Source organism: Poecilia formosa, unplaced genomic scaffold (assembly GCF_000485575.1).
Source record: "Poecilia formosa unplaced genomic scaffold, Poecilia_formosa-5.1.2 Scaffold117, whole genome shotgun sequence".
NCBI classification, from domain to species: domain Eukaryota; kingdom Metazoa; phylum Chordata; class Actinopteri; order Cyprinodontiformes; family Poeciliidae; genus Poecilia; species Poecilia formosa.
This window is the reverse complement of record NW_006800056.1, coordinates 1016360-1042645: the sequence shown is the minus strand read 5'-3', so window position 1 is coordinate 1042645 and position 26286 is coordinate 1016360. Positions and strand designations below refer to the sequence as shown.

General features: G+C 39.0%; 1 protein-coding gene and 1 long non-coding RNA gene across 3 annotated transcripts in view; both read right to left on the bottom strand.

The window, feature by feature from the left end:
- Positions 1–1211: 1211 nt before the first annotated feature.
- LOC107837130 (uncharacterized) lies at positions 1212–12875 on the bottom strand. Of its 2 annotated transcripts, none has more exons than XR_001663124.1 (3): positions 12731–12875; positions 4424–4538; positions 1212–1504 (listed from the first exon to the last, which is right to left on the bottom strand). It is a non-coding gene; the product is annotated as an uncharacterized LOC107837130 (long non-coding RNA). The 2 variants fall into 2 exon arrangements; XR_001663123.1 differs by lacking the exon at positions 1212–1504 and adding an exon at positions 3263–3437.
- A 1034-nt stretch (positions 12876–13909) lies between these two features.
- The window catches only part of LOC103143897 (sodium/potassium/calcium exchanger 3), a 36265-nt gene continuing 23888 nt past the window's right edge, over positions 13910–26286 (bottom strand). The window contains exons 6-17 of the mRNA XM_007560609.2: positions 25242–25345; positions 22386–22460; positions 22126–22151; positions 21996–22049; positions 21785–21918; positions 20602–20762; positions 20263–20521; positions 19869–20035; positions 18465–18579; positions 18225–18337; positions 18047–18112; positions 13910–16683 (exon numbers count right to left, since the gene is read on the bottom strand). Of these exons, the coding sequence (XP_007560671.2) occupies positions 16531–16683; positions 18047–18112; positions 18225–18337; positions 18465–18579; positions 19869–20035; positions 20263–20521; positions 20602–20762; positions 21785–21918; positions 21996–22049; positions 22126–22151; positions 22386–22460; positions 25242–25345 (1427 nt within the window). The 3' untranslated portion in view covers positions 13910–16530. The remainder of the gene's footprint in view (positions 16684–18046; positions 18113–18224; positions 18338–18464; positions 18580–19868; positions 20036–20262; positions 20522–20601; positions 20763–21784; positions 21919–21995; positions 22050–22125; positions 22152–22385; positions 22461–25241; positions 25346–26286) is intronic.

Sequence of the window (26286 nt, the reverse complement as noted above, 5' to 3'; positions counted from 1 at the left end):
TTAGGCCTTTAGTTGATAATGACCAAATAACTTTGATAATGAAGAATGAGAAGCAGAAGTTTAGGGGTTTTTATTGTTGATTATTTTTCTAATCCCCATAGAGGAATAGAAAAAAAGATTATGCAAGCAGGTTCAAGTATTACACAATCTCACCTCCATTTTTAATAAGCGGTGATGAATGAAAAGGGCAGTAAAAGCCCCATCGAGCTCTGCTTAGAAACCAGGACTGATCACAGCAGGTAATTTTGTCTCTGCAGCATAAAAGTTACTGCGTTCAGAGAAGATCGAAGGAGAAATGGAGATGGACACAAACTGAAAGACTCTTTTGGAGACATTCCTAAACAACTGCAGAGTTCATGAGTTCAAACAACAGCATAAAGATGCAAGTTAATAGATGCTTCACAACTTTGGCAAATCTGATGGAGGCAAAACAGATTTTTAGACGAAAATTCCAAAATGCACTTTTGGCACAGAATCATCAAAAGAACATAACAACCATAGTGAAGCAAGGCGGTGGCTGCATCATGCACAAGTTAATTTTCCTTAAATGGAGCTTGTAGAGTAGAATAGAATAGAATAGAATAGAATAGAATAGAATAGAATTATAATTTATTTCTCACAATGTGGAAATTCAGTCCCAGTAGAAAGTTACAGACAATGGAAACATGAAGAATCAAACCAAAATTAAAAAAAGATTAAAATAAGTACAGACTGTAAAGGACAAAGTTAAAGCATAAAACATGCTGTACAGTTATTAAAAATAAAATACTGAGATCAAAAGCAATGTGCAACTGAGTAGGGTAATGTAAAAAATGTACATGATTTGTATTTGGATATCTGCACAGAAAAACAGCAACAACAAAAAAATGCTAAAAAATTGCAACAAAAAATGTAAATATGAGAGCAGAGATGTAAACACTTATTGGAGCAGAATGTAACTTTTACATTAATTAAAACTATCACTATGTCATAACAGTATGGTGTGAAATACAGTTATCACATAAATTAAATGTACTATGTACTGCAGTTTGGTTTGTCAGATTAAAAATACCTTTTGAAACTAGGTATTAAACATGTTTTACTAAGTCTACATTAAGTCTATATTTCTGTATTAAAATGTTATTATTGTTAGATTCTAATCTTAAATGTGTTTTCATTGTTTGTAAGCAGAACATTTATATAATTAACAGAAACAAAAGCTTGAAAATGTCAGAGTTTGTGTCAATAATAATAATAATAATAATAATAAAATGACATTTTTATTGTCATTCTAATGACAGTAAATATCATTAGGATGATATTTAGATCCACTCTGTAATGGGTGTGAGTTAAAATAAATTTTTCATTTAACAAAAACACTTCCAGGAAAACATGGAGTTAACGCTCTGTCTGCAGATTATTTTGGGATTAAATGGTTTTCTGCCAGGCGACGCAGGGTGACAGCTTCCACCTCTGGCTGGGAGACGGAGCGTTAATCAGTCCGTGGAAAACATGTGGGAAGTTCCTGATAGATGAAATGAAGGTCAGCGGACGTTAAACGACTCAATCTGGGCCAAAACGTTTAAAAGGAAGCCGAGTTCTGATAAGCAGAACTCAACAGCAAAGGTTTGTATTTCACTGACATTTATGGGCCATCATTCTTCTGGGTTTGTTTCTACGTTCAGTCGTCAGGAGGAGAGCAGCAGAGCTAAACAGAGCTAATTATAGAGCTGCAGGCTCAGAAACACAGAAGCTGTTTGCTCCTCCAGGTCTGTGCAGGAGTTTCTCTGCTGCTGGAGCCGTAGATGGAGTCAGTGGGAAACTATGAGTTTGATTTTGACCCATGTACAGAGACACATCTGTCAGAGTTGGTAAAGATAGAAAAAAAAGCTGTACAGGAAATATCGTCATCCTTTTAACTCAGAAATATTAAAACCTGACTGCATCAAACAAACTTCATGAGGCTCTTAAAACTCACCCCAGGTCTGCAAAACAAATTTATAACTGTTGGTTATTTTACTGTCAATCCATCTTTTTACATGAAGAAGTCATTAAATTTAATAGTGTACTTTATTAGATCATCAGAAAAAGCTTCCAAATGTAAAAGGAGTGCAGAGAAGAGTCGACTGAGTGAAAGGTGCTGTTTATTTCTACACAGAAGAAAGGGAAGAATTTTACACCCTAAAGCAGGTAGATCCTAAAAGGCTTCCAGCAACAAACCAACTGTGCACCACTTGTGTCAATCTACAGAAATCCAGGCAAAATATGAAAGTTAAATTCAACTCCTCAGACCACATTTTATCAGTAAAAGTCAACCCATGCACCAAGAGGTATTGAATATTTTAAAGGCAGTGTAGGTTTATAGCCTTTGCAGTTTAATTTAAATGTCTGACAGAAAGAGCAGACGTCCTGCAAAGACCTCAGCCAAAGCCTGCCAACCATGCAAAGCTACCAGAAAGCAAAAACTAAAATTAAAATGTAGCTTTATGTCTTGGATTCCAGTTTCTATTTTTATATTGCAACTAAAATAGTAATTTGAGAAAAGAAAAACTAGTTTACCTGAGAGATTAAAAATAGATAAAAAGACATGACACATGTTTACATAGTAGCACTGTGCTGGGAGATGGAGACATGGTTTTATCTAAAGATCGGACTTCCATCTGCAGCAGCTCTAGCAGTGATTCTGAAACCATTGAGTTTGAGCTTTGTCTTGACAGAATTATTTAACTTTGAGCCACAAACCAAATGAATGCTGGAAAAGATCGATGCCAGCTGTGGGAGATCTCCAATCCTCTCAGAGAAGCTGTGAAAGTCCCTCCCCCCTCCGTCCCTCTGGTTCCCTTTCCTGTCATCATTTTGTCTTTTCCCACATCCCAGATATTGTTGTTCATGTCTGTAATTAGCACCAAGTCAGGCTTGTTTTTCATGCATGCACCAGATTCCTTTGTTTCACTCAAAACTTGTTCCGTTTCTGGAGAATCGGTTTATTCTCCTCTCCTGCTTTCATCTTCAGTCACTACTAGTCAAAGACTTTAAAGGGACTAACTGTGTGCAGAAGGTCTGTTCACGGTTTGGTCATAAATTCTCTGAAAAATGAAGGATCCCAAACCTCACCCAGGAGGCACACCTACAAGGGTTTCATTGTGTTGTTGTTATATATGCTGGAAAGATGTAGAGAATTAGAAAATAGGACAAAAATTACAATAAATAGATGAATAGCTGTCCAAAACTGAAAATAATCTCCTGTCTTAAATAAATGTTGTTTTTTATAAATATGGATGTTTAATACTGTGAAAAAGCATTTTCTTCCTCCTGAATGTCTGTTGTTTTTGTCACACACACAGAACTGATTACCAGCTGACAAAATCCACCAAGCAAAATCTGACATGACATAGACTGAAACATTGTTTTTTTTTAAAAGAGGTGTCCACCAGGAGGCGCTAAGGGGCCACAAAGGGCTGAAGAGAAGATGAGGGAAAGATGCAAACATATAAACAAAGTAAACCAAAACAAAATTCTAAAAATAAATCTTTAAATATAATTCTTTTTTAGGCATAATCTATTTTTTAATTATCTTTATAATAACATAGGTTAAAATTTATTTAAATGTCATCAGTCAAAATGATCAACCTACTTCAAGCTAGCATAGCAAACTCAAAAGGGGAAAGTTGTGGTTAAGAAAAAGACAGAAGGAAATGTCCAGCAGCCATACTGCTGCTGAAAACCCAAAGAACTTCTGGTCCAATAAAACCAGAAGGTATGAGGCAAAATTTATGCTAAACGAACATAATAATTATTGAACAATAAATAAAACTGAGAAAAAACCCACTAAACATTTTAAAAGTTGATGTTTCTTTACATATGTTGTAGCATTGCAAGAAGTTAAAGCTAGCTAGGGGTCATGCAAACATTTGGGAAACCTGGGCTAAAAGATTTGAAAAAGAAAAACCTAATAGACTGACCTAAAAACAAAACAAAAAAAAACAAGAAAATATGAGAATTAAAGTCAGTGTAATCCATCAGTACAGAAAGGGTTAAAAGCCCATTTCTTAAGGGCCTTTTAAGGCTTTGGGACCCCACAGAACCACAGAGAACCAAGATGGACCGTTGAAGAAAAGTTCATTTAGAAATTGTATTCAATAGTTTAATAAAGTTCAGTTTTGTTGCTGGATTTAGTTTCTTTTTCACATTACGACTTTTAGAAAATCAATCTAATACTTACTTCTGCACAAACATTTTTGGCACTAATGAAACCCCCTACTGATTGACATCAACCAAATTTGTCTGGTTTTAGTTTTACTCCTTCAGAAGGGAAATGGCTCCATTTTACAGCCCGTTTCCTGTTTTACCCCAGACAGCCTCTGTGTTGAGTCATATCTTCCTAGAAAAACAAACATTTTGTGGGACAGACAGGAAGTGCCATCTGCTCTGATGCAGGCCTTACCTTAAAGAAGCTGCTGCTCCGGTTGGTGAGGCCGCAGGAAGGGCTTCCTGGTGGCGAACCGGAGTCCATGTCGTCTTCCTGTCGGCGGCCGTTCCAGCCCGGAGCAGATGGAGATCTGTGGGTCAGAAACATTTCAGCTCAGACGCTTTGAGCTGTGGTGCAGCCTGTGGAAATTCCTGCTTCAGCCACAGTCGGCTCTATGAAGCTGCTGGCCAGCTCGGGTGACTTTATTATGACCGACTTTTCTTTCATTGTGCTCTCTGAGCATCCGCCTCTTTTTCCACCTAATCCAGGATAACTGCTTCATTCACTGATTCTTGGTCTTGCCGTCTGGTTACCTGTTTCTGTTTTTCTTCACATTTTCTGCCACTTCATTCCCTCATTCTGCTCCCATGTCCTTTAAACTCATTTTCCATCTCAGACTGTATTCCAACACAGCTGCATTCTCCCCCCACCCATAAACAGAAGGTTTCAGAACCAGACATCAAAATGCATTTCAACACATAACTTTACTCAGAAAGTCACAACTTTTTCTTTTCACATCTTTTTGCCTTTACAGTTTGTTTCTCTGTGATTATGTTTATAAATGACTCCTTGAAATGCGTTTGATTCCCTCTGCAGCCAGACTGAAGCCATTACTGCAGCCCTTCCCTTCCTGGCAGAGGATCACAGAGCTCACGAGTCGCTCCGTTTGTCTGCTGATCCACACAGATGCTTTCATCTAACACAGGCAGGAAGTTTGCAACATCTCCACAAACTCAGCTGTGGACTGCAGGGAGGAAAGCACAGATGATAAATGTGCCACTAAAGTCTGCAGGGTTTTGGTTTTGCAGGATTTGCAACTAAAACTCAGACTGATTTATGTGCCACGGACCTTAAAAACCAAAGTTGACTGTAGTTTACAGTTTGTGGTTGAACAAGCAGCGACTTATGTAGCGTAAACCAAGCGTTGGATTAGACACTGGATTCCAGTTTAACCATTAGTGGAAAATAAATGTTTTCTGACTGTTTTTTGTTTTGCTCTGTATAAAATCATCATTAATCTGATTAATGTGATTGTTGATCTGATAAGCTTTGTCTCAGACAGACTTTCTCGTTGTCCGCCATTTTGATTGACGGGTATGGATGGGAATTGATAAGAAATTAGCTATATCAATTTCATTATTGATCTCACTTATCGATTCTGTAATTGATTCTCAAAAAATGTAGGAAATAAACTTTAGTACAAAATATGCAGCATGCTGCATTCGATTCAAAGGAAAATTAAAACTGGATTAAAAATAAGAAATTCTCTGTCAAATGAACATATTAACATAAAATCCAACTTTCCACACGTCAACAGTTTCTGTGCAGACAATTTGAATCGTCAACTATACTCTTATTGAATAAATCAGAATATAAATAAAAAGTTCATGTATTTCAGTGACTCAGCTCAGACATTACCCTGATTCCACATGGATTGTTATTTTAAGGCTTTTATTTATATTAACGATGATAATTTCTTGCTGAAAACATATTTAAGATCAATTAAAAAAAAAAAACAATAAAAAACATTCCTAATGGAGAAATGTGGGTCTAATTAAATATGTTTGACACCTGTTCATTTCAAAATGTGATTTTAGTCTAAGAGAGCTTGATTGCAAACCATAATCTAATTTATTGAATGTGATTGTAAATGTTAATATGAGATGCAGATTATTGATACAATACGGAGCCACCAGTATTACAATAACCAGGACGTGGAGAGGTTTAACTTTACCTGAGACATTCATGGCAGAAGCCGCTGAGCTCGAAGCTCCTTCCTCAAGTTACCGCCGTTACTAAGCAACTTATCAAACGCTTTGCATTTCCAAATCAGTTTCATGCTGTGTGGTCAACTATTTCAGAATGTTGGAGGTATTTTCTTCATTTATTGTGACGCAAAGCTCTGCACATGTTGCAAACTGGCCCTAATAGTGCCGTTTTTCTTGTGTGTGAAACGCAAACATACTTTACCGCGACGCCATCTTGGATATTTTCTTTTTTTTTTTAAATAACTGAACGTGTATGTTACGTCATCACGTAAATGACGTAATGCAATATTATTGCAACCTACAGGCTAAATCCTAAAGAATTGAACTAATGAGAAATGGTTCTCGCTTTACTGACGGGGTCAGTAAAATCTCATAATTTATTTTTAACCATCAATTTTCAAAATGATTATATTATCAAACTGCATTTAATTTTAGTTCAGATTAATTAACATTAAGGAAGTTCTGTGAGATTTAATGTTAACTATGGCTGTATTCACACTGCAGCCTGAATTGACCCAATTCCGAGTTTTGTTATTTTAACGTAATGCGACCTGTATCCGATCTTTTCATGTCTGAACATCGCAGGCCGGATGCTTTTCGAATGCGACCCAGGCCACCTGGGTATCCGATACGTATCGGATTCAAATGTGACCTAACGTCCAGGTCGCATTCATCTGACCTGAACGTCACTGATACTCGACAAATGTCACTATTCTGCGTCCTGATACACGCAAGTGGGAAGAAGAACAACAACCATGGCGGACTATAATGAGGATTAAGTTGTTAAAATGCTGCTCCGGTTGGACAACAACTATGCTCCACTGTTAGCATCCATGTTTACTTTCGCAAACAATGAGCACTTCTTTTTATGGCCGTTGGTAAAACATTGAGAACGCTGACGCTATTGCGCCCTCTACTGTGCATGCGGGACACGTTCAGGTCGTTTGCCCGCTCACACTGCAGAACACAGACAGGTCGCATATATTTGGAAGTGTGATTTGGCAAAAAAATCGGAAATGGGTCACGTCAGGCTGCAGTGTGAACACAGCTTAAGACGCCAACTCATCAACTTATTACCATAGTAACACAAAAAGCTGCTTCTGATTGGATGATGAGTCCCATGTGATGGCTCCTCTCCCAGAGACTTTGGCTAGCAAGAGGCTGTGCTGTTTGAAGGCACAGAACTGAAATCTTTGGAAACGTTTGTCCATAAAGTGACAAAACGACCCAGTCATGCAGCGAGAGCACCTTATACGGCAATGATTGTTTGTTCTAAGTGAAGATTCATCGATTGGTTTTACTTTGAGACATGTTTTTGAGCCTCCGGTGTTTTTTTTTTTTTTTTTTTTTTAAAGCACTACATTTTTTAGCTCAAACTGAGTAGCTGACATCTTAGGATCCGTTGCTGTAGAAGAATCCAACAATGTTGGTCCATGCTGACCCACTAAGCAACTATTTGTTCCAAGACAAATAGCTGTGGCTCCAACTACCACCACTGTAGTTGCAGTTGCGGTGGTTCATTCCCAGGAGTGGAACCATCTAGCTGGAGAAACCAGTCAGTGAACTTCTTTCTCTTGATATCTCAGAATCAACAAGATTTTTGAGAACTTTTAGGTTAAAATTATGTCTAAACAGGCGTCTTTTTGGATGTCTAAATCTGATTTTTTAACATTTGGCAGTAAGTGAGGCTGGGAAGCATTACAAATAAATAAAAACTATTGGAATGAACTGCAATCAAACTTACAACAGCTTAATTACCTGCATGCTATTTTATCTAGTTGAACTGCCTTATTTGATTCTTTAAATATTAATCATACAGGCATAAAAATCTCTTCAACTGTTAAAAAGTTAATTGTTCAGATAAAATAAATTCTAGTGTCAAATTAAGATTAGCAATGAGTTATGACACAGCTACTGATGCCACTCACAGTAGCTGAAATTTACTACTGCAAAGGCCTATCTGCTGCTGTTTCTTCATCATTTCAGACATGAAGGGACAGTCTGCACTGACAGTTTCATTTCCACAAACAGAAAACAGTGTGGCGACAAAAGTCACCACAAAAAGCAATCATGACCTTTACAAAGCACCACTTATTTCCAAAGCTGCCCAAAAAGTTATTAATGTATTATATTTTTTCTTCCAAATTGCTTAAATGTGGATGTAATCTTTAAAAATGGTCTTAATCAAAAGTTTTGTTAAGACTCTGATTGCTTTTGACTCAGTTTCAGTTCAGTGAATGACTGTTTTCAGGAACTTTTCTGTTTGTTGAACTCTGAGCTGTTAATCAGTTTGCATTAAAAGTCTCTTAAACTCAGGGTGGATGCCATGTTGTGTCAGTACACAAATTACCAAAAATGAAAAAACCCAAAAACCGTTTTAAATTGTTTTCTACATGATGCACATGGCCCTGTTTTTCAGTGTGTTTTTCTTCTATGAAGCCATTAAGGACATATTGAACATTTGTTCTGTTTAACATAGAAATTACTCCTAGATCAGGGCTTGTGTGTCCGCTCTGTCTTTTCAAACCTCCAGTCGGTCATGGCAGACACAGAGTAAGGTTCTGCTTCTGCTGGAGGTTTCTTCCTGTTAAAGGGGAGATTTTCCTCTCCACTGTCGCTACATACATGCTCAGAATGAGGAACTGCTCTAAAGTCAACGACAGGTCCTGGTCCAGGAAGAGTGAGTGCTATAAGTCAATGACTTGGTTTAATTATGTTGATTTTAATGCATTCAAATTTTTAGCAAGATTAATTCATTTTAGTAAGATTAATTGCAAAATTTCCAGGAAGGAACCTTTGTTTTTGCTTGTTTCTGGTACACCTGTAAATCTGATGCACAAGCGACATCCGCGATGGTCGATGGTCGAAGCTGCTCTCTGGATTTTGTGCTTCAGAAACCAATCTGAGACTGGCAAAGACTAGTGATGTGTTCAGGTTGTACTAAAAGGAGTTAGTCTCTCAGCAGAGCTTTTGAAGCCTATAAAAGCATCTCAACGGTAAACATGTTGCTAATGCTAATGTCAGCATCCACAGTCCACATTTCTAATGAGGCTCCATGAATGATCAGGGCTTCCTGAAACAATAATAGAACTTTGTACCAGTCTGACTAGAAACAATAAATATATTTGTTTTTGAGCTCATATGTGTATTTATTAAATAATTTAGCAGCAGAAATTTGTTTTTATGTAAAATGTTGCTTATTTTGTCAATAAAATGCGACTAATTGTGGCTATTTAATCATTGATCCTAAAATTAACCTGTTTAAAAATTTTCATCGTGTCCCACCACTAGAAAATCACTATTCTCACACAAACCTTCAGCATCTGTTGGTCCAATTGAAACATCTTAAACCTTCATTCTCCAGGAATGAGTCTTGCTTTGAAAACAGGTAAGTTCATCACAGCTGGGAATGTGAAGCGTTTCATCAGCCAGCTGTGCCTGAATGTCTGTAAAACACGACTTTATTTACCAAAGTGTGCATAAACTCTGAAACCGACCAACCAGACTCTCCCACCTGCCTCGTGGTTCAATTCATCAACTGGCATTAAATTACATCCAATAAATGCATGTTTAAACTGCGAAGAGTCTGAAGTGGTGCTTGTTTTTCATACTGAGGTCATCTGGCTCCCTGCTGCTGTCAGAACAGCTGCATAAACCTGCAGCAGATAAAAAACTCCCACATGGGTCCCGTTAGTGGTCTGAAACAAACCAGATGACGCTGTGGGTGTGAGCATCCACAGCAAACAGCAAATAGATCCAGGCAGGGGTCCGGACTCTGAAAGGGTCAGTGAACAGAGCAGAATGTGGGTCACTGGTTCTTGCTGAGCCCAGCTGAAGCTGTTACTTAAACTGGGAAGAAAGAAAACTTCAGGAATGTGATCACTCAGTTTTATGCAAGAGGAGGCTTTTCCAACATTTGTTTGTGCATCTTCTGTCCATCAAACACCACACTAACCAACTCCAGCCTCTAATCACAGCTTTCAGGCTCTTATAATAGCAAACTGAAAATAAATCACATTACAAATCACACTGCCCATGCAATAAGGGCGCTTCTGCTCTAAATAATGGTTGGAAACTATGTCAGGCACCAGCACCACCCTCCACACAACTTTCCACACTGAAGGTCAGCTGAGAAAAAGGCTTGGATCCTTTTTTGTCAACAACTTTTCTTTAAATCTGCTTCAGAATCTCCGAATGAGGTTGAGCTCTGATCTAGTTCACATTTACATGGAACAAAAGAAGAACGACTAGAGAAGGTGGAGATGAAAATCGTCTCTTGACAGAAGAGAAAACAGACAGACTGGCTGGCAGCTGAAGGCCCTCAACAGTCAAAACCCAACTTCACAGTGAAGCAACATTTCTACAGGAGGGAAAAATTACAGCCAGGATAAACTGATCGTAGCTAGGAGTTTTAGAAGTTTGCCATATTTATTTATTCATTTTTAAGTAAATGTATGGTTATGATTGCTTGTTTATAGCACCACAAACAGAAATACTGCTCATGAAAAGAAATTTATCATAAATAAAAGCAATTGATCATAAGTAATAAACTATGTATGATTAATGCCCACCACTAGTGTATTGGTGATTATGGTGGAGGATCCATGATGCTGTGGGCCTGTTTCTTTACCTGGAAGCCTTGTCACAAGCTCTTTGAAAAGAGGCAAATATTTTCAGGTAAAAATATTTCTACCTCTTACTGAAAACTGAAAATAGATCATCATTGTTTTTTCTATAAGGATAATGATCCAAAACATGTGAGCAACTCTTTGCAGAAATGATTCTCCAGACACAAAGTGACCCGTTTGACTCCACACACCCGAAGAAAACCTGCAGACAGACGGCCTGATTCCATGTTCGTCTGCAGAGTTCAACATTCCCCACAGGGTCAGTTTTCTGTAACTGGAGCTGCTGATTCCCGACCAAAATGACATCACTTTTCATAAACCTGCAGACTTCGGTTCTGTCCCAGAAAGAAGCAGCTTTAGCAGGAAAACAGAAGAAAGCTGCCATAAAAACCCTAAAAGAAACACTAATCAGCTTCATGACCCAAAAACCAACAAGCTCAGTTATTTTTCTTATTTAAATGCCTTTCTGCTGACTCTTTCCCCATCACAGGATGGAACTGCAGCTCTTTGAGCCAAATGCTGTTTTTTCTCTTTAGCTAATCTCTTCAGCAGATTCCATAGAGGCTCAAAATGAGCAAATCGAGGAAGTTAGAGTCTAATAAAGGTGCATAGAGTGGCAGAGGATGACAGGCGGTCAGGTTTCAGACATGTTTCTGCAGGAAAACATCTCAGTGTCAGCAGGAATAAGTCGGAATGGGAAAAATCCAGGAGAGCCTGGAATCTGGCTCATTGAAAGGTCAAACATGTGAAAGTAACAAGCAGAGCAGAGAATGGCTTTGATTAGAGGGGATTTTTTTACTGCTATATTAAACAAAAAAAACCCACAAAAAATACAACACAATATGCTTTGTTTACAGAAATGACTGAGAAGTTAGATTCAGTTCAACACAATTCATTTTATATTGTCTCAGTCATTTTGGCGTTCGTCTTGCCTCTTTTCTAGAAAGGTGATAATACTGGGGTTGCCATGCTCTCCAAATATTTAAACACAAATTTATAATAGTACTAATTCTAATTTTTTTTGTAAAAATCATAATTCTGGATGATGCTAAAAGGTTTTTCCAGATTCGACTTTTTCTTTGTAGACATTTTAGCCATTTTAGAAATTCTGGAAATTACCTTTACCCTTGTTGGAGTTTTAATGTCCGTAAGCTCCAAACATCATTAAAATATTAAAAACCAGTCACTGTGTGAGAGTAATATGGCTGTTTTAGATATAATCCATATGGAAGCATTTGTGTTTAGAAATCCAGATTTTTAACTTGTTCAAAAGGAAACATGGATTAAATGTCTTTTTTGCACAATTATGACTAGAACTTCTTTGTTTTTTTTGTTTCTGGGATGTTGTAAGAGTCCAGAGGAGGAGTGAAGGTATAAGACAGTCCAAAGAAAACAAAAGTTTAGTTTCATAGCGCAACACTGACCTAAAGTACGCAGCTCTGTGGAGCGGCAGAGTGAAGAAATGAAAAACTCTGGGATGTTTTTGAGTTCTGAGTCTTGATCTCCAGAATTTCTGAAACTTTTTATTAAAAGGTTAGCTTTGAATTTTTACTGCATTTTTGCTAATTTCTCCAATAAACTCTTTACAGGGGAAAGTTAATTGGAAGGTAAAAAGCAGTTTGAAACTTTTATACCAACTTTTAAACCTTTGCAGTTGTATTTGCTTCAGCATGAAGTCAAACGCTGGGTGTTAGAGAGATATTGGAGAAAATAGTAACTTTTTTATGCTGAACTTTAAAGTCTTGCGACCAAGTTCAGTGACCTGCCTGATGGACCAGTAAACACGCACCACATCTGACTCGCTCCAGGCTGGAAATGACCCATTCTGCTCAGACAAAAGCAGGAAAACCGCAGTTTGAAAGCAGACGCAGAGAGATTCCACTCACCTGAAACTTCTCTGACTTCCTGCTCTTCTTCTTCTGCGCTGCTGTGCAGGATGAAAACCATTAGTTCCGGCTCTGGTCTCCACTCAAAACACCCACAGTCCCATGGTGTAGAGACAAACACAAAGGCAAGCCTCTGGTCAGAGAGAGGAGGTGAGACAGGAGGAGGAGACAGAGGACAGGCGCGCATGTCGCCCCCTGCTGGCTGAATGCAGAGACTGTGCTTTCTCTCTTAATTTTTATGTCCAACACTTAGAAGCTGAAAAACCCCAATAAATAAATTATATGATAGAAAAATCTATTTATTTAAGAAACTTTACCACTAAGTGAAACGATTACGCACAGAGGGATGTTTGACAGACTTCATTTCTGTTAATTATGATGATTTTCCACTTACAGCTAATAAAAACATTTAAAATCTGAATATTACATCACATGAATAAGAAAAACAATTTAATACAGAAATGTAACCTGAGTGAGTGAAATGTTTGATTAATACCTGCTTAGAGGTTGTCCGTTTTGAAAAGGCGTCCAACAAATGAGTTTCATTGGAACACATTTAATTTATGGATAATGACTTTTGGTATATCATTTTGCATCAAACTGATAGTTGAAAAGCCAAATTAAGAACAATAAATATCTTTATTTTTGACCTCAAATATCTGTTTATTCAGTAATTTAGCAGCAAAAATGTTTTTAAATTGAAAATATTTTGTCAAAATAATTTAGCAGCAAAAATGTTTTTAAATTGAAAATATTTTGTCAAAATATGGTTTTTGATATATAAAGTAGTGTAATGAACTGATGGACCAGTAAAAGCATTGCTTTAAGTCAATTTGGGATGTTTCATTCATTTACTGTGAAGAAGTTTATGATTTTTTAGATTCTGAATATAAGGTTTTACTTACTTCTTTCTTCAGCTATAATGCAGTAAAACAGGAACGTTTCCTTAACCTTAACTCATCGATCCGTTCTGCTCCATTCTGCCATCACAATAATCCTGTATGGAGATGAACTCTGATTCAGAGGTAACAGTCATTCTTCTACTCCGACAATATTTAGATACTTTTATCCATTTTCTGCTTAGCAACAGGATGTCTGAGAAGGTACAAAAAACAAACAAACAAAACAACAAGGAGGATAAGAAGAAATCAAGCATTAAGTCAAACTGGACACTTCTAGTTTATGTAAGTCAGTTTATTGCGAGAGCATTTTCTTCTCCTTCTGGTTCTTCCCAGAGGTCAACAAAAATGGATCTTTTACAAACTATCCAAAAGACTTTTGACAACAATAATAAACAGATCTAACTTCTGCAGATCTATGTTCTAAAGAAATCTGTTTCCAGAATTTAAAGTAGCAACTCCCCCCCCTGATATGTACAGCATAACCCAAGCAGTCAGTGCTTTCTTGGTGTTAGAAATGCGTTAAAATCACACAAAGTAACTTTAATAGTTATAGAGGCATGCAAAAAAGCATCTGTTAGTCTGTGTTGGAAAATAAACCCAACACAGCTGCTTTCGCGGATGTGTAAAGATGCTCAGCGGCGCCCTCTGGTGGGTACTGGGAGAGCAGCTGCACATCCATCAGATGCTTCCAGTTTGAATCTCATAAAAATCAATAACAACAAATACTTCCATATTTAGTTTAAACACATGCGGAAACAGAAGTAATACTGTAAAAAATAATCTTTAATTTTTCTCTAAACAGTTTTCATCATGGGCATAAATGTATCATTTTAGGCATTTGGCGATTTATTTGATTTTCTCTAGGGTGGCATAATTATACGACAAAAAACTGCAGGGAATTTTGAAGACAACATAGATAAATGTACAAATGCACTCTGACTCAAATATATACATACATCATCCTAGATCTTCAGGTTAATTTAATTTGAAAATAATGTTGAATGACTGCTGAATGGCGGCATCTGGTTTTCTCTTTGGCAGCATAAAAGCTTAACACAATACCCAAAACAACGAGAGTGAAATGACATTATAGAAAACTGTAGATTTAGTTGAGAAAATTGTTACTCAGCCTATTTTCTCAGATTCAAATAACTATTGTAGTTTTTTAATTATTTTTTTGGTTTCCTGTTTGCCTCAAAAAATTTGTCAATATTCTGCTAACGACAAAAAAGACGCAATTTCGCAATTGTTGTTTTCATTGAATAAGAAAAGCAAATAAGATCACAAGTGAATAATTGCAATAAGTCAACATGAATATAACCTAAACGCCATGATCCTCCAACTACTTCCTGTCGTCTTTTTCATGGTTTGTATCAATGGAAACATCCGGTTGTTGATCATGTGACTCGAGATGCGAAAATGTGTTTCCACTGCAGTTTAGTTTGATGCATTACGAGACACAGAATATCACATCCTTTCAGCTAAAGTTGTGCAGATATTTGTTTAAATATTACTGGTGAAAATCTACAATATATTCAAATTACTGCAGGTTTTGCTTTTTAAAAATAATTGCAGTTGAATGTTCTCTCATTATTCCACCCTGAGAAACAGAGAAGCAAAAAAGTTAAAATAAATAAGAAAAACCCTAAAGCTGATATAACATTAATGCATCTTAACTCCTGCCTCTAGCATTAAAGTCTGAAATATAAGAGACGGCAGAGGAATAATACGCTGTAAAAGCTCAAATGCTGGCATGCCATCACTTCCTGTTGTCCTCAAACCAATCTTTTACGGCCACAGTTCATCACTAATTTAATGCGAGGAGGAGGAGTATGCTCCGCGATGTCTCATGTGTTTGAACTAAACTGTACAAAACTTATAAATTATAAAGATCTGTAAAAACAACATCAGTAGTTAGATTAAATATTAGGTGTGCCGCATCGCAGAGTTCACCATGAGCACTGACACTGCTGTTCAGACATGATCTTTGAATAAGTTAATTCATAAATAAATCATGATGATGTCTTCCCAGAAGCAGTGGCATCCACACACACACACACACACACACGCTCAATCTATGACCCTTACCCTAAAATACTTTTTGGTTTTAAACAACTAAAAGACTAACAGGAGGTCTACAGGCAGCAGGTACACACTTCCAGAAAACCGCAGACCGCTCTTACAGAAATATATCTCTCTACGTTAAAGTGACAGTGCTGGAGTAGGTCCCTTTCATTCGTCGGTTTGGTAAAACCACATCTACTTGGACATGGAAGAAAACAGCCTATATATTAAAAGTGTTAGACATGTAGATTCTCTCTGTGAGTGCGAAGCGACCGCTGTGGCAAACAGCATGCAACGGAACGGAGGACATGTTGAAGCAACACCAAATATCACTTAAATGCTTCTTCGGGTCCCTCGGTTGTGCAGAAAAGACTCAGTTTTAACAGCTAAAACAAGTACCTATGTAATCCTCAAATATATACAGAGAAATCTCTATTCCACTTAAAAATACCTTAATTTTGTGCTTAAACCCAAACTTGTAAAAATGCTAAAAATCGCTGATTCCTCTCTTACGTAACAAGAGCTGCTCGCCTAACTGTCCGCCAAGATGCTGTTCAGTTCAGCCAAAACTGTTTGGTTCGCGTCTGGCAACAATCTCCGCCGGCGGGGCGCCATCTTTGGCCATCCAATCCGGTTCCAGAAGCAAACCCAAACCTTCCGCGTCTTCCTCAAGACGTTTCAAACGAAGCTGTGGTTTCCTAAACAAAGAAAAGGCCGGACTCGTTTCCGAGGCGTCGACAAACCGGAAGCCAAGTTGAGTTTCTCTCCCTCCGCAAGCCAACGGACGATGACGAAGAGGAGGATGAGGAGGAAGGGGCAGAGGGAGGGCGGGGGTCAGTGGATGTCTCTGCACATGGGGAGGTTGACGAAGAAGAAGACGTTGAACTCGATGAGGACGGAGAAGCAGAGGAAGATGGCGTACATGACGAGGCAGGCCAGGCCCAGCCGCCAGTCCAGAGTCCATTTGTTGAGATGGACGCCGAGGACCTGCAGAACGGAGGGACGCAAAAACTTCAACTCAACCAAAACCATATCCGCGATCTGGAGAAACAATGTCTGAATCAGGTTCATAAATATTGATATTTAGTGTCAGTTATGTCTCTCCTGGATTCTTGCTCATTTTTAACCACATCCTCCCATATTAGAATGGAGAAACTGAAAAGTGTTTTATTCTAACCATATAGCAAACTTTCTATCTTCCTGTAGTTTTTCTAACGTCTCGCTCTGTGATAAGACCATCTTAATAATTATTGTAACCATCCCCTTTGTGTTCCCGTTGGTTTCCTTCCTGACAGAAAGTACTCCAGGCTCAGTTTCCTGGAGGAGTAACGGGAGCTTTTGATGCTGAGCTTTAATGTGTCCAGTTTTCTCTCTGAATGGATCCACTGATGGAGAATTTAGGTTTCAACTTTGTTTAGTCGTAGTTTTTTCTTTCTCATAGAAAGGTCTCCTGGGCCAGTGCTTCTGTGTTTAGCTCTTCTCTGGTTGGAGCTGCAGATGGAGGATTTAAAAAAGGCTGACATGTTTTAATGCTTCACTGAAAAAAAAACAAAAAACTGTTTGACATCTTTTGTACATTTTTTCTGAACTTTTCTCATCCTGTCAAGAAGCACGTTTGGGTTTTGGGTTTGTTCTTGCAACTTCTCAGTGATCTGATTCTGTTAGTCTCTGAGTTGTGTGTGTGTGTGTGTGTGTGTGTGTGTGTGTTTGTTTGTTTTGTAATCAAAACCATTCTTTCTGTTGTGTTTAGAAATATGTGGAAGGAATTTTGCGATATCTGCTTTGCCCAGTCCTTTATGCTTTTGTCTGACAGTAAACATGACTTTTCGCTGCTCGCCACATCGATCAAAAACTATCACTTGATATCAAGTAAAGCTGAGGCAGCAGTGTAGCAGATATGAAGGAAATGCTGCCATCTGCAGGTGGGAGCTAGAAGTCTCTTACTCCATCCATCCATCCATTTTCTGAACACCCTTGTCCCTCAGTGGGGTCGGGAGGGGTGCTGGTGCCTATCTCCAGCTAACGTTCCGGGCGAGAGGCGGGGTACATCCTGGACAGGTCGCCAGTCTGTCGCAGTCTCTTACTCCCAACATTTTATTTTATTTTTTTTACCATTTTAGCAGAACATTTCCGATAAACTCACAGTTATGAATTAGCGCAAAACTGGATTTCCACAATAACCTGGGACTATTTTATATTCTTTTTGACATTCATGTTGGGGGTTGTAATTTAGCTAAAGCCTGGAGAGAGCAAATAATATTCTGCAAAAATAAAAAACTTGTAGCTTAGTCAATAAAAAAAAGGAATGCTCCCCTAAAATAATGCATAAAAATGAAAAACATAGACTTACTGTAAAGAACACTGAGGCGAGTAAAATTCCTACAGAGAAAATGAGTCCTCTGCTGTTCAGATGGACCTGAGGGGACAAACGTTACACAAAATGGTTTGAATGAGCGTGAATGTTAAAGAAAACTCCTCCTGATCTGTTCTGATCCAATCCAGTGTGATTCTGGGCCACAAACACTCACAATGGAGCCGTAGTCGATGCAGAGCGTCTGCAGCGCCCAGGGAAGCCCCAGACCCACCAGGATGTCGAACACGTTGCTGCCGATGGAGTTGGAGATGGCCATGTCTCCCAAACCTGAGACATTCGGTTTCAGTTTTATTCGCATCCCAGAGGGAAACAGCTGCAGGCATCAAAACACAGAAACAGGCAGCAGAGCAACAGCCCGGCTGATGAGCAGCACGGCTCCTTCAGGGGTTCCTACCTTGGCGGGCCACGATCACGCTGGCCATGCAGTCTGGGACGCTGGTGCCGGCCGCCAGGAAGGTGATTCCCATGATGACATCAGGAATGCCGAGAGTGAAGCCGATCACAGTCACCTGGAAGCAGAAACACAAAGAACGTCCCAGAGTCGTTAGCTGGAAATCACTTTCAGGACCTCCAGGGTTTCTCTGCTCCCTGCTGTTGAGAAACGGCCTGTAAGGGTTCAGGTCTGCCGAGATGAATTTACTTTTGCTTCACTTTGAGAATAAAGTTGTAATAAAACAAGATAAAGTAGTAATTATGGGAGAATAAAGATATAATAAAACGAGAATAAAGTTGGAATAACACAAAAATAAAATTGTAGTAATATGAGAATAAAGTAATAATATTTCCAGAATAAAGATCTTGTAACTTTATCAAAACTTTGCTCTCATTAAAAAAATATTCTCATGATTTTCCATCTTTTTTCTGGTAATATCTTGCCTTTGTTCTACTAATATTATTACATTATTCTTGTAATTTATAAGCAAATCTCTTATTCTATCCCTATTCCTCTGTCATACATCAGGGCCCGTCTTCTGCAGGTTTGATAATTTCCTGAATAAATGCTTCATCAGAACCTCCTGACAGACTTTCTTTACTTGTCCTGTGTTATAATCCTGGCTGGATATTTCCTTCAATCCCTTCTTGGCAGAATCAGCAGAGTTCATTTCTTGGCAAGGCTTTGGCTGTTAAGTTTATCCACAAACCTCAGAAAGGTTGAACTCAGTGTTTTGGCAAAGCTGCCGCTGAAGCCCAATTTGTCCATTTGAAAACCAGTTTTGATGAATGTTTGGGATCATTTTCTAGTTGGACCAGATTACATCCAATTTTCAATCATCTAAACCACATTTTATGGCCTTGTATTAAAGAATATTGGTTAAGATGTCCAGGAACAACCCAATAACCAAGCCTGCAATACACTGGAAACTTGTGGAGTGCCAGTTTCAACAGCCAGTTTCCCATTACCATGAACTGGGAGGGCACCAACCAAGGAAGAAACCCCTGCTTCAAAACAAACACGTTCAAGCTTGACTGAAATTCACAGCTTCCCACCTGGACGAGGCGAATGTCTTCTGAAAAAAAGTTTTATGTTTAGATGAGAGAACGACTGAGAGGCATGAATCATGTTTGAGGTTTTCAAACCAAGAAAACTGCAAAGACTCTGAAGAACGGTGGCAGAAACATCATCAAATTAACATCCAGATGTTTGAAACATCCCCGGGAAGGATGACCTTAATGTTCCTGAGAGCCCTGACCTCAAACCAGGGCAACATGCTGAGATTACACCGGGAAAGCAGCCGATCTGAGTAAATCTGTGTGTTTAACGTTGAGCCGGTGGTCTGCTCTGCGTGGATTAACTCACCATCCAGACCATGATGTAGGAGAGGCCAGCGATCCAGATGGTGGCGGTGAAGAAGGAGACCATGAACCATCGCTCCCAGCGCCGCTTGGCGCAGTTTGGGATGGTGAAGAAGAATACCAGCGACAGCGGCCACATCAGCAGCCACTTCAGTTTGTTACAGACGCCCGCTGGAGGATTACACAGTTAGGGTTAGTGAAAGAAAGACCTACTGACCTGGCAGTCATGTTTTTGGTCTGGGGTAGGAAGCCGGCGAGGATCCACACATGCACAGGATCCACACATGCACAGGAAATGAAAACTACACCCAGAAAGACTGCATGTAAATTTGTGATTAATCTTTACTGTTGTTCTGTGGCAGTGGTTGTGTTAGTGTCATTTGGGTCCAGCTTGGTACCTGGGACTTTAAATGGCACCAGCGGCCCTTCGTTGTCCTCTTCTCCCTCTCCTTCCTCGTCGTTCTCGTTGTTTTCGTTGTCCTCGTTTTCCGTCTCGTTGCCTGACTCCAGCCGCTGCAGCCTCCCGTTGAAGCCCTGCTCAGCTCCGCCCATCCCGTTCTCTAGGCCCCGCCTCCCCAGACCTCGGGTGGCGGAGTCCGAGTCGCCGTTGGTGATGCAGTTAACCCGAGTCTCTGTGGTGTTGATCAGCCTCTGTCTCTGGAACATCAACACAGATGACAATATATGACTCCTGCCCAGATCCTGCCGTATTGTAGTTCAGCTGCGGTCTTTCTTACCTCGTTGATGAGCATGCGGGACGCCATGGTGAGGCGAGTCCTGGGGGAGAAGTGACTGGTGATCATGATCCTCATGCCGGCCTCAGAGAAGGTCAGCTGGTGGGGGTACGCGGAGAGCAGCTCATCCACCATCAGCACCGACGGCGGACAGTGGAAGTTAGCTGCAAAGAACACAAACAGTCTGAATTCATGAAAACTAGCATAAAATAATCCCTCCAGTAGATTTTGGCTGGTTTTTATAACATGTATCACAAAACTGGTGAATAAACTGGTCCTGATTTATAGAGCTTATAAACATGGCACTTATTTCAAGTCAGTTTACCGTACTTTCTGTATGGAGAGAAATTTATTCCAATATGTTTGCAACATGTTTTTATAATAGAAATAAGAAAATGCATTTCAAGAAGAAACTTTAAAAAACTTAACTAAAAAATAAAACATTTGGAGAGAACAATGTTTGCAATAATAAACAGTTTGTTCTATGTTGATGAGCATCCTTGTTTCAAATAATTTTTTCAGACTACAGTTTTTTCCAAAACCATTTTGAGATTCAGTTTAACAAATTGTTTTTACGTTTTACACATTTTGTTTCACACTTTTAGGGGAGGGGCACATTTTGCAGCGTTTTTGTTGGTCAGTGTCGGGGTTGCAATTTGTTCCACTAAGTCTTAATTTATTTTATTTTATTTAAATAAAATCAGAAAAAAATTCTAAAAAATGTTTTAATTTTGCTTTTGATAAAATAAAATCAATCTGAAAAATAATAATAAAAATAACATTTTTAAATAATCTTTAAAAATAATTATTAAAATGAAATCTCAAAATAATTTGAAAAAATTTAATCTGAAAAAAAGAATAAAAATAAAATCTTAAAATTATTTTAAAAATAAAATCAGTAAAAATAGCAAATTGCATACATGTAGGTTCAACTATTGCAAACACTGTAAGCTACTTTCACTACAAAGTTTCTTTTTCAAAATGCATTTTTTTTCTTTCAAATTTAAATGTTTGAAATGTGTTGTTTAATAATACTGCAGCTAATTTCTCTGGGTGAGATACTATTTAAAGCACAGCCAGCATGAACACAGATTATTATTTACTCTACTGTACGTGATAAAACTTTAGGAATCCTCAGAAGTCTTAAGTTGTAGACAGAAAAGCTTCTGCAGATCAACTCTGGTACCTTTCTTCAGCAGAACTGCCGTTGCGTCGTACGAGACGTTGTCCTCCAAATCCGTACTTCCTGTCAGCCCATTCGCCAGGTTCCCAGAACCTTTCTTCCTCCGGCTGAAGTACCGATGAGCCTTTCCGTTAAACCTAAAACATGACACACGATCCAATATTTACCATAAAAAATCAGTTCACGGAGCTGCTGCAGCTTTAATGACACTCACTTCATGATGAGGATGTAGACGGCATACATGAGGATCAGAACAAGAGATTCCCACCTGCAAACATGACAGTTAGACATTTACAAACCGTCCGTCAGTGTAATTCTAGTTGCAGAGTGAATATGATACGCACCAGCACACCTTCTCATCATAGATGAACTAAGCAGGGGAGACAAAGGGACAACAATGTAGCGTTTTAGAGACAAGTCAAAGTATTTGTTTATAGTGTATCTATTGCTTCCTTTATAATCCAGCTGTGAAAACATCAAACCTGCTTCAGATTACAGAATCCCAGTAATCCCAGTTTCAGAAATGAAACGGTCTAAAGGTTCTGCTGCTATGTTTCCAGATTAACCAGGTGTGTCTACAAGAATCCACAGAAAAAGATCTTACCACAATCAGTGCTATGATGGAAAATGTGTAATAGATGGAGTCTCTGAGCAGAGCCCAGTAAGACAGCTTCACAGCCTGGGAAGAGAAACCACAGTGACGAGAACGTTTGAAACATCTTATAGAGAAATCCTATAGTCACATGGTTCATTCACATTAAACGTTTCACTGTCTTAGACTTTTAACAAGTTTAAGTCAACTTTAAATGACAAAACAGATATTTATTGTAAATTTAAAACGTTCATTGAGATTTTGAGTATGATATGTTTTTCTCATATGTTTCAGGAAGCCCTTATATCTATGACCCATCCTGTGGTTAAATTGTTACTGCAGAGTAAAACCAGCCGTGTAACGGACGATGCTGAAGGATCACCAGCTCACCTGACGGACTCTGTCTGCATCACGGTTTGTAGAGAAAACATGTTTGGTATGAAATCTAAGCACACAGACGAGTTCTTAGAAAACCTCCTGTGAGCGCAGCAGCAAAGTCTGGGTTTGTTCTGGGCGTTGTCTGTTTAATGTTCAGTAGCTTATATTTATAATTATGATTTTTAAAACGGCTGTGTCAATATAACAGCACAGGGTGAGAGTTAGAATGGTGGAACGAAGTGAAGGATTCAGTTTGGATTTAGACCTGCAGAAACTCTCATATCCTGTCTGTTTATAAAGCAGTTTATGGACAGATTTGTGAAGAAAGAAAGAATATATCACATTATGGTTCAGGTCAAAAAATTTGTTTTAGAACTTAGAGAAAAAAATGGGGGTCATATTTTCACAAGCTTATTCACTCGTTTATAAATGTCACAGTTATAAACGTCTGTGCTGCCGTAAAACGGCTCATTGTCTGATTTATGTTGTGATCTGTGTTTTCTGCGTATTTATTTTGAGGTTTTTCTGTGTTTATTAGCCTGTTCCCCTGTGAGTCTCTGTCTTCCCTGTTGATTGATCCCAGCTGTGTCTCGTTTCTTTGATTACCCTCCCAGTGTATTTGGTCCCACTTCTTGTCTTTGTCTTGTCGGATCCCCATCGTGCTTCGTGTGCAACCAGCCTGTTTCCCTGTACCGTCGTGTGTATATCTGAGCTCGTCTTGTTCTGTTTCGTGGATTTCATTATTAAAACCATCATCATCCTCATCCTGGGCCTACCTGTGTTTTACCTCACCACCTCAAACCACCAATCAGGACAATTTCAGCTGAAATGACGCTAAATACGGAGCTAGTTTACTAAACATTGAGCTTTCTAACTTCAAATTTAGTTTGAAACAGTGACATTTATAAATGAATAAACACGGTGAAAATAAGACTGAAAAATGAAGCACTAGTTTTATGTTCTCTGATAGATTAAATAACCCAAATTATTGCTGTTCATCTTTACAGTAACTTTACAAATGGTGCCTCAGAATCCCCTCCTGTAATCATCCCAATTTGTCCGACTGTGTCTCATTGGCTGTGCTTCCATTGGCTACATAATTGTGCAAATTGGAATTACAAAAATACATTTTCTTGTATTTGATTCTTCTGTTCCTGCACCTGATGACATATTGGAGATTTACGTTGACCTCCGAAAGCACCGCCACTGTAAAAGCCACCCGCTCTGAATCATTGGCGTGCCGGTGAGTTTGTTGACCTTTTGCAGCCCAACAGGACACAGGAGCAAACAATGAAGCGGATAAATCTTCCACACAGCGAATCAGAGGAGGGGAAAAACATCACATTTTGAACCTTCCACGCCCAGCTGGGAAATCACAGGTCGAGGAAGAACAATAATAATAAAGCTTCAATGTGCTTTCATTGCATTTTATAGCACAGAAGAGTCTGCAGAGAAACCGACATGAGAGGAGAGCAGACAGCAGGGGAGAACCTGGATCTGAACCGAACCGGCCCTGCTCCATTAGACAGTCATTATCTCAGCACAATTACATAATATGCAATCAGTCGCATCACTGCTTGCAGTTCAGATATACTTTTAAGAGCAGAGAGCTTATCCTTGAGCTCAACTCATTTCCGTATCAGTGGCGCGTCAGATGGCATCAGAGAGAAGCTGCTCCGGGCAAACTTCTCATGCAAGGCAGGTAGTTGTGCTAAAAAATGATAAAATCTCCTACAATACCACATGTTTATGCATCAGGACTTCAAAAATATTAACATGATCCTCATTATGTGGAACCTGAGATGCTCAAAAGCAAGCAGCTTTACGGTGTCTGTATTAAAATGATCAGAGTTGTGCTGAAACGCAGCAGCAAAGTGGAACAAATCCCGACTTTTACAGAAACTAAAGGACCACACAGCTGAGCGACAGGAATCTGTAACAGCAGACGATTTGTTGGTTTGATTGTCTGGAGCAAACAGGTGTGTTTGAACACAATGGCAGGGCAGAAACATGTCGGCCTTAGAGGAGTAACTAACCGCTTATCAATCTGGAAATGAGCTCATTTTTCTATATAGTCATTTATCTTCCCAGAAATCTCATCAAATCAGTCAAAGTTTTTCACAAATCACAGAAATTCACACAAAATCAACAGAATCCTGCATGTTTTCACACAGATGCATAATTTTCCACAGAACTGGTTGAGTTTGGATGAATCAATATACTTTGCTACTGTTCTTCTTTTGGTTGTTTTGCTTGTATTAGAAATGTACTTTGTACTTAACTTTGTTTATTCTTTTATTACACTGAAGACAAACCAACCACCTGTAGGTGGCAGTATTTCTTACTTCTATTGTACTGCTGCCACCGTCTTTGATTTCAAGCTATAGCTCTTCTAAAGGTCACATCAGTAATATATAAACATCCTACCTTTGATTGAATCTTTCTTAACTCCCCTTATCTAACGCCACCGGCTCAGCAGTGAGGTCCTACCTGGCCAGCGAAGAAGCCACACACGCCGATGATGCAGAGGATGTTGAAGACGGCGGAGCCCACGATGGTGCCGACCCCGACGTCTCCTTTGGTGATGAACACGCCTGAGGAGGCAGAAACATGAACGACTGCAGCAGGATTCATGGAGAAGCACGGCTGGTCAACGTTTGTGTGTCACAGTTATTTCCCCGTTCAGAAACAACGTTCCACAAGGAAAAAAACAACCTAAAAAACTTTAAAATATTTTAATCTAGAAAATTATTTTTGCAGGCTGCACAGTGGAGCATTGGTAGAACTGTTGCCTTGCAGCAGGAAGGTTTGATTCCCGGCCCGGGGTCTTTCTGCATGGAGTTTGCATGTTCTCACTGTGCATGCTGGGTTCTCTCCGGTTTCCTCCCACAGTCCAAACACATGACTGTCAGGTTGATTGGTTTGTCCAAATTCTCCTTAGGTGTTAGTGTGTGTGTGTGTGTGTGTGTGTGTGTGTGTGTGTGTGTGTGTGTGTGCATGGTTGTTTGTCCTGTCTGTCTGTATGTTGCAGACTGGCGACCTGTCCAGGGTGACCCCACCTCTCACTCGTTGGCACCGACGGCCATAAGAAAATGGATAGATGAAATTATTTTTGCGTGCAGATGACCTCTAAAGTTGTTGAAAACTGAGTCAATTTAAAAAATTGGTTCTTCAGGGCTTCCGTAGAAGCATGAGTAAAAAACCTATAAATAAACTTCCTTATAATGTGAAATAATGTTACAGGAAAACATTTAATGTCTAACATGTAACTTATTAACAAATCAAGCACTGGATCTTACTGCATTTTTCTGTGAGATTGTATCACTCAGTGAAAGATTTAATAGTTTTAAGTGTTGTTCTGTGTTGTACACAGTTTTTAATCATTTAAATGTGGTCAAAAGTACGAGCATGAAAAGTTATTAACTTGACGAGGGCTTTGTGGATTAGACTCTCCTGTTTTAGGGACACAAAGTCCAGACAATCCTTTAATGAATGAAGCTGGGAGAGATGAGTGGGACAAAAGATTTCCCAGAAC